Genomic DNA, 8046 nt, shown 5'->3' on the forward strand with positions numbered 1-8046 from the left:
TTCGATATACTTTAAATTCCGAATTCCGACTTTAAGCATACCTTGAACTCCAACCCGTATACATTCAACCTCCTAAACTCATTCCCTCGTCAACAATTGGATAATCGGAAGAATTAACAATTTTGTGAGTATACTTGAACCCCCTTTTCGTTTACCACCTTTTTGGGGTGTAACATATTAACTATTAAAACTTACACTTGTTCTTATTTCCAAAATGCACAAACATTCCTTATACATGCGTGCATACTTGATTACTTGATACTTTAAATCTGGGGTTAGACGTTTTGTGTTAGACTTATCATTAACTTCGTACGAGCCTATCCTTGACATATATAGCACTATAGGATTAACGCACCGCCTGTGAACGTTGGGTTATGTTAAGAGCTTATTGCGTTTCATCTTGGTTTGATTAGTTAAACACATGCCGGTTTTATTGTTTATCTCCTATGATTAGCTTGCCATGTGGAATTGTTAAAAACTTATCTTTTATGCTATGTATGAAAACCTGTATACTCGCCAATACATATTTGTATTGAACTATACTTTTTACCATGTTACAGGTTGATGATGACGATGCTATGAAACTGAAGTAGTGATGATGCCTAGATACACATATAGACGTTTTAGGTTTTAATATGTTGTATCAATTTTGTATTTGTTTGTTGTATTGAACATGTTATATTTCAAGTTCCATGTATTGTAACATTTTTTCATGAATGAAATCAATTTACATTTTACTTCTATTGTCACAATTAGCGTTATATGTGATGGGCAATCTTTCTTCGTCTCACTCCGATGTTTCCGCCATCGGTTGAGGTGTGACAGTTCATACATTAAGGGGGAGATCGGAGATGAAAGACATCAGGTAATTGGTGGATTCGTGAAGATACGAGATTGGATCTTGAAGATTCGAGATGAAATGATTTCAGACACTCGGTTGAAGACCTTGATCAAGATAGTGGATGTACATTTTTGGAGTTTGGTTTGTTATTAACTTATCGAACCAAACTTCATGTTTTTTTGCGGAATTTGAAGTGTTCAATGTTGGGCATTGGAAATCTGACGTTTCGCTCTTCTGTTGGTTAAGTTTGAAGATAAGGATCGAGTGGTGTTCTTACATTTGGTTGTAGGTCGGTTCGCGTTAACTTGATTCAGGAGTAGTTTGAGGGGAAGGATCGACAATGCTTGATGTTAGATTCTTCGGGTTTCTCAAAGCGGCCATTTAAGTGATCGTCAACAAGTCTTTGATTAGAAGGGTTGAAGATCGTTGTGTTCTATCGGACAGATCAAGTCTCAGCCAAAGTTGAAAGTAGGTATGATATCATCATTCAAGGGAGAGTTTGTAAGTGTAGTACCCGGTGACTGAAGATATCAGTGTCGGACAAAACTAATAGCAACAGTTAAGGGGGAGTCCGTAAGTGCAGTTCCTGCCGGGTAACTGTGCTTTATCAGTTCTGGTCAACTAAGTCAAAGGTCTAAGTGAGCATTACGAATTTGTGAAAGGATGTAACATTCCGAGTTTGAGAGTTCAATGTAAACTCATCATTATATGATTGGTCATTCTGGTTTTGGTTAGTCCGAATTTGTGTATGATTGTAAGTATTCCGAGTTTATCGGTTAAACTCGGAAGGTGTTCATGTGTATTCCGAGTTTGTTAGTTTAAATTCGGATAAGTTAGTATGTGTGTAGGTCTATCAAATATGTTTTGTCCGGGTTTAGTCTCTAGTCTATATATATACATACGTGTGTTGTATAGCTTAGAGTAGAGGAATCCTTGGAAGCTTTGTGCAATTCTTCAAGAGAGTTCTGGGTGAGCCTAGAGAGAGAGACTGTGTGTCTAGAGAGAGAAAATCCTGGTTTAGGCATGTGTGACCTAAACCAAGTTGGGAGGATGATGTATATTCTTTCGGTCTGTAAATCTGTGATGAATGATTCAATAATAAAGAGTTTTCATCTTCTACTTTTTTCTATCTTGTTTATGTTTATGGTTTCACGTCTTGAATCAAGTGCATTGGAGGTTGTTCGTCGACGATCCAGGGATCCCGGGGACTTTCATCCCGCTATGCCCCCGCTTGACCAGGCTAACGCCCAACCCCTTTACGTACGCGGCTCCCCTTAAAATAAAAAATCCAATATTAATTAGCCCAAAAAATAAAAAATCCAAAAGATATTCACGGGTTTAATAAAAACTTTGACGACAAAAACCCACGAGCCTTCACAACCTCACCAAACCCACCGGATCACAGTTCCGTTCATCTTCCGTCACCTGAACCACCGTTTTCCGGCAATCAATCATGACTTCAATAATCGAAGAAGAAGCATTGAAACTTACAGAAGTTCAAACACTAAAAGGTCACACCGATAGAGTATGGGGACTCGCATGGAATCCGGTCACCGGCACCGCCGCTACACCGGCGATGCTCGCTTCATGTGGTGGCGATAAGACTGTTCGCATCTGGCAACAGCGGAACCCTAATTCTACTTCCTTCGATTGCCTGGTTAGCTTTAATACTCACTGTTTTCTAAATATCAACAGATTTAGGGTTTGGTAAAAATAACTTGCTATGTGGAGCTCTAATTGTCACAATCTGCGTTGATGATACTTAATAAGCACATTTGATTGCTCCAAATCTATGTTTATGACTCTAATTGGAGAAAATTGTGTTCATAGTTTGTTCTAAATGAGTTTCAGCTCTGCTAGTTTTGAATAGTGTGTTCCATAGAGTTCACATGTTTGAATGTTTGTAAAACCATTAATTTTTTTTTTTTTTTTTTTTGTTTCTAATCTTAAATTGAATGATATATATTGTCTGCCAATAGGGCTGTAAACGAACCGAACGAACATGAACATGGTCTTGTTAGTGTTCGTTCGTTAAGGAACAAGCTTGTTCATGAACTGTTCACGAACGCTTACCGAACGAGATTTCTTGTTCGTGTTCGTTCATTAAGGAAACGAACATGTTCGTGAACTGTTCACGAACACTTACCATATGCTAATGAACTCTAACAAATGTTCATGAACACAAACGACGTTTATGAACACAATATTCATTTTGGAATAAAATCTGCATTTTCATCACAAACATTACGAAGAATCCACAAAAAATAAATAAACACTTAACATAATTATCCGAACACAGTTGGCGTGATTATCAAAAACATGATAAACACAAAATTAAGAGTTTGTCAAGCTTTAACACAAACTAAAATTGAAATAGTGAAATGAAGGATGTTGTGAGAGGCATATAAGATAATTAGCGTTTCAAAATTTTAAGAACTAGAAATGATAAAACAAAATACAACATTTAAAAACCTTTAAACGAACTAACACAAATAAATATTAACGAGCAAACATAAATGAAGTCATTACTGAACGCTCACGAACATAAACGAACACATTACCGAACGTTCACGAACATAAACGAACGAACGCAACCTCTGTTCATGTTCGTTCGTTTAACTTAACGAACGAAATTTCTTGTTCGTGTTCGTTCATTTACTAAACGAACGAACATAAACGAACTTCCCTCCGAACGGTTCATGAACTGTTCGTTGAACGTTCGGTTCGTTTACAGCCCTATCTGCCAATGGAAAATGCATATGTAATTGGAAATTTGATGTAATATGATATGATATACTTGGATGATTGATAATAATATGCATGTAGGTTACAAAAAAGGTAGATCAATCTTTTATAAGTTTGTAAATGCTTGCCCTTGTTCAGGAGGTATTAGAAGAGATTCATACTCGGACGGTTAGATCATGTGCCTGGTCACCATCTGGTGAAAAATTGGCGACTGCTAGTTTCGATGCCACCACTGCTATTCTGGAACAAAACGGAAATAGTTTTGAATGCGTATCCACCTTAGAGGTATTGTTTGATTTATGATCTTCTTTTACATTATTCGGTCACTTCTTTTTGCAATTTTCTTTGAATTTTTAATCCATTGCATATGGCTGAATCAAGGTTATGAAGTTGCAATCCCTTTAAATAAGTCATTTGAATAAGTGCCATATGTACAGGGTCATGAAAATGAAGTTAAGAGTGTATCATGGAATGCGTCTGGTTCACTACTTGCAACTTGTAGCAGAGATAAATGTGTTTGGATTTGGGAAGTTTTGCCTGGGAACGAGTTTGATTGTGTTTCTGTGCTGCAAGGACATACACAAGATGTCAAAATGGTCCAGTGGCATCCAACGGTTGATGTTTTGTTCTCGTGTAGCTATGATAACACTATAAAGGTAACGCATACTCTTAATTATCATTTGTTTTGTTACTGGCTGTGATATTGAATAATCAGTAGTTAATCAGTCAGCTGTAATAAAATGTGATACATGAATCGTTGTGTGGATGTGCTTTTGTTGTAATTATCTAAGAATTTAATAAGTAAATTGACCCAAAAAGACATTGTTTTTGTATCTTTTTATATTATTCCAACAATTATCTTTTATACTAATAGAATTATTAACAATGAAGTAATCATTCCGGTCAGAGTGTTAACCGAATTTCGTAAATTTGGTCACTTATATTTACAATAAAGTTCAATTTTATTTTGCAGGTTTGGGCAGAGGATGGTGATAGTGATGATTGGCGTTGTGTTCAGACTTTAAGTGAATCTAATTGGTACTACTTGAACCTTCAGCTATTTAACTGAACATCCTTTTATTTTATATATTAATTTATTTCTTGTTTTTATACAAATATATTAATTAACTGCTATTATTATAAACTAATAAGTCACTGTAATAACTACCAGTGGACACTCATCTACGGTGTGGGCTATATCTTTTAACGCTACCGGAGACAAAATGGCTACATGCAGCGATGATGTCACCATTAAGGTGTGGGGTGTGGACATTGCAAGACTACAATCGGGTGATACTAATGCGTCATGGTGAGGACAATTCTATTTTTATAATTATTTCATAATCAGTATACTCAATTTTTCATGAAATGCTCATTTAAATATGGTAAATATCTGCCTCTTCACTTTTTTTTTGGACAGGAGTCACCTCTGCACTTTATCTGGATATCATGACCGAACAATTTTTTCAGTCCATTGGTCAAGGTTACAATATTTATTTTTCTGTATATATAGAAATTTATATTGATTTTATTCATCTAATATTTGAGTATTACAGGGAAGGTATAATAGCTACTGGAGCAGCTGATGATGCTATATGCTTATTTATCGAGTCTGAAGATCATTCGGTAGGGAACAAGGATAATACTGATTTGCTCAAATCGGGTTTTTATAGCATTATTAACACAAGAATATTCTTTGTTTGTGCAGGTTGATGGACCGAAATATAAACTGCTTCTTAAGAAAGAAAAGGCTCATGATATGGACATAAACTCTGTGAGATGGAGCCCTACGGTAATCCTTTTATGTCGACTATTTTACTATTTTGACTTCGATAACTTGTTTTACACCTAAAACCGACGTTGACCTATTTTTTCTAGCTTTGATATTATTCCCTAGTTATAAAATGTTATGAAAAGAAATCTTATGATTTGCAAGTTTATTTTCAGGAAAACCGGCTTCTTGCTTCTGCAAGTGATGATGGCACAATCAAGATATGGAAGTTGGATTCAATGGCCTAACTTTACAAAGGTTATGTGTATTTTGTATTCTTTTGCTTGCTCAAAGTTTTGTTTGTACTAAAATTTAAGTGCATTATAATTTGTAAAAGTAATTTGCTCAAATAATTAGTTATTTTTTTTTCTGTATTTGTACCCATAAAAGGTTTGTCTTATCATGGAAAAATGAATGTAGTAGTTCATATGAATATATGATCCATAAATAAGATGTGTATGATCATGCCTGCGGCTCGTGTTACTCGGGTCTGTTTCCAACTTTTTTGAAGAAACCCAGTTTATTTTTATACAATTTCTCGTGATTTTGAAGCGGATCACTTATTAGACTAGTGGTCTAGATATAAACAGTTTATTGAGGGTATAAAATGTAATTGAATAATACAATTCCATGATTTCATTTGGTATGAGAGCATCAAATCAAATCACGATCTTTTTTTTTCCTTCTAAAAAAACCTATTGCTGCCAATACAATCTTTTGCCTACTGCCGCCAATACAATCATCTACTGAACAACCTACTGCTGCCAATACAACCATCCTGTATCTTCCGATCACAACTACAACCTTCTGTCGAACAACCAGCTGTTACAATCTTCCGATCACCTCTCACAATCGTCTGACCTGCATCTTGATCGAATCTCATGGCTGCCATCACTTTATTTACTAATCAAGAAAAAGCAACCCATTAATCTCACAAGTTTGCCTTCATCTTAAACCTACAAATTATGGTTATTGGAAGCAAATGCTTGAACCGTTTCTAATTTCTCATAACCTCTTCAGTTATGTAGATGGAACTATACCCTGTCCAACTTCTAAAGCCACCACAGGTACCACCACCACCACCACCGACAATCCAAGTTATAGTCCATGGGTGAAGAATGATACTCATGTGCGCCTACTGATCACATCTACCATCTCTAAGGAATCATTTCAGCATGTCCAAGGGCAGACCTCTCGTGAGATATGGTTGTCTCTTGAACGTACCAATTTCCTCAACATTATTGATAGAGATCATATTTTAGTTTAGCTTCTAAGAGGGCGGTAAGTGCAAATAATATAGTACAAGTATGTGTCAATAACTCCTTGGGGAAGGGGGAAGAAAATACGCCAGTTTAGCTTGGCTTAGAGAGAGGGCATAACTCTGGGAACACTTCGGTGTTAGTCTGTCAGTGTGTAAAATCCGATTAGATCATCTTCTTCGTGATCGTGTCAATTTTAGTTTCAGTTTATGTTACTTCTTTCAATTTCAATTTTCATTGTTATTAATCAGAATCAGATCCTATCAAACACCCTTTTATGGAAGCTTTTTATAATTATCAATGTTATAAAAATTGAACCTGTTCTATCGATTCAATGGTTGGACCAGTCGTACCGGATTGCGTTTATATATATTCTTATTGGAGCGGCTGCCACATCAGTTTGCATTTATGGGTAGCTTTTGTATTTTTCGTTAGAGGTATTCATCAAAGTTATTTGCAACCGGGCATTAAAAGAGTTCATGACTGAGTTTCGCCTTGTGGGGTAGTCTCAGTCAGTCATCGGTGACTCGTTTGAGTTTTTGACCCTTGTGTATATCTTGTTTGTGCTGATGCTACACCATTGTTGTTTGAGAGACATGCAGATTTGGTGGGTGCTTATGGTAAAAAGATGGCCAATGAAATCACAAGGCTTCTTAAAAAACCATACTTCTTGATCCTCTTGTGATTTTGGTGGCCCAACAGGCTCTTCTGATTTTATTATTAATCCATTGAATTTGCATGATTGCATCCTTCATTCGGACCAGCAACAGCATTTAGTTTGCAGCCCAATGGGTAGACATGATTATTGTCATTCAAAGAGGTTGGTTTGTTATGTACTTCATAGCCTTATCACAGAGCTCCGTTTGGAACAGGCTCAAGACAGGGCCGTCCCCAAGAATGATATAAAAAAATTTGGGTCTCTGGCGAGACAAAAAAAAATCGGCATGCCTCCATATAATATAAACTCATCAATTATATATCAAAAAGCTACAATACGACAATAATTGTTATAAGATAAACAAAACAAAACTTGTGTAGCAATGTGATCGAACTTACTTACTTAAGCGAATCGCGAGGCTCTTCTAACACCCCCACCAGCTCCAATGGATTATATTTTTTTAGTGTGGGTTTAAATTTTGGGCTTTTTAAATGGAGATATGGGTAAATTTATAGGTAAATAGCCAAATCACTTTGAATGAAGTGGATTTTATAGAAATTGAATTGCTTAAAAAAATGGAGGGGGGACTCGATCCTACATAAAGAAAGTAGGAATGCAAGGCGCCAAGGCTTTAACCAACAGGTCAAATCACGTTTTATTTTATATTTTTTGATATATATTTTTTAAAAAGAATTCCAGTCCCTTTAGAGATTTGGGCCTTGGGCTATCGCCCAACTTGGCCGGCCCTGGCTCAAGAGCTCGCGATGTAGCT

General features: G+C 36.2%; 1 protein-coding gene across 1 annotated transcript; it reads left to right on the forward strand.

Moving 5' to 3' along the window:
• The first annotated feature begins 2166 nt into the window (after window positions 1-2166).
• On the forward strand, window positions 2167-5790 carry LOC110942999 (protein CIA1). Its single transcript, XM_022184761.2, has 9 exons — window positions 2167-2498; window positions 3725-3871; window positions 4024-4242; window positions 4560-4624; window positions 4758-4895; window positions 5007-5069; window positions 5143-5212; window positions 5295-5378; window positions 5534-5790. Exons 1-9 carry the CDS (start codon window positions 2295-2297, stop codon window positions 5603-5605), a joined length of 1062 nt encoding a protein of 353 aa, XP_022040453.1. The 5' UTR covers window positions 2167-2294; the 3' UTR covers window positions 5606-5790.
• The last annotated feature ends 2256 nt before the right edge of the window (window positions 5791-8046 follow it).

The sequence above is a fragment of the Helianthus annuus genome, chromosome 1, assembly GCF_002127325.2.
Source record: "Helianthus annuus cultivar XRQ/B chromosome 1, HanXRQr2.0-SUNRISE, whole genome shotgun sequence".
NCBI classification, from domain to species: Eukaryota; Viridiplantae; Streptophyta; class Magnoliopsida; order Asterales; family Asteraceae; genus Helianthus; species Helianthus annuus.

What these genes read in the sequence shown, in the direction of transcription:
- LOC110942999 (XM_022184761.2), top strand. Translation starts at nt 2,295, where the DNA reads ATGACTTCAATAATCGAAGAAGAAGCATTGAAACTTACAGAAGTTCAA. An exon ending in GGTGATACTAATGCGTCATG is followed by an intron (nt 4,896 to 5,006) that starts GTGAGGACAATT and finishes TTTTTTGGACAG; the next exon opens with GAGTCACCTCTGCACTTTAT. An exon ending in TTTTCAGTCCATTGGTCAAG is followed by an intron (nt 5,070 to 5,142) that starts GTTACAATATTT and finishes TGAGTATTACAG; the next exon opens with GGAAGGTATAATAGCTACTG.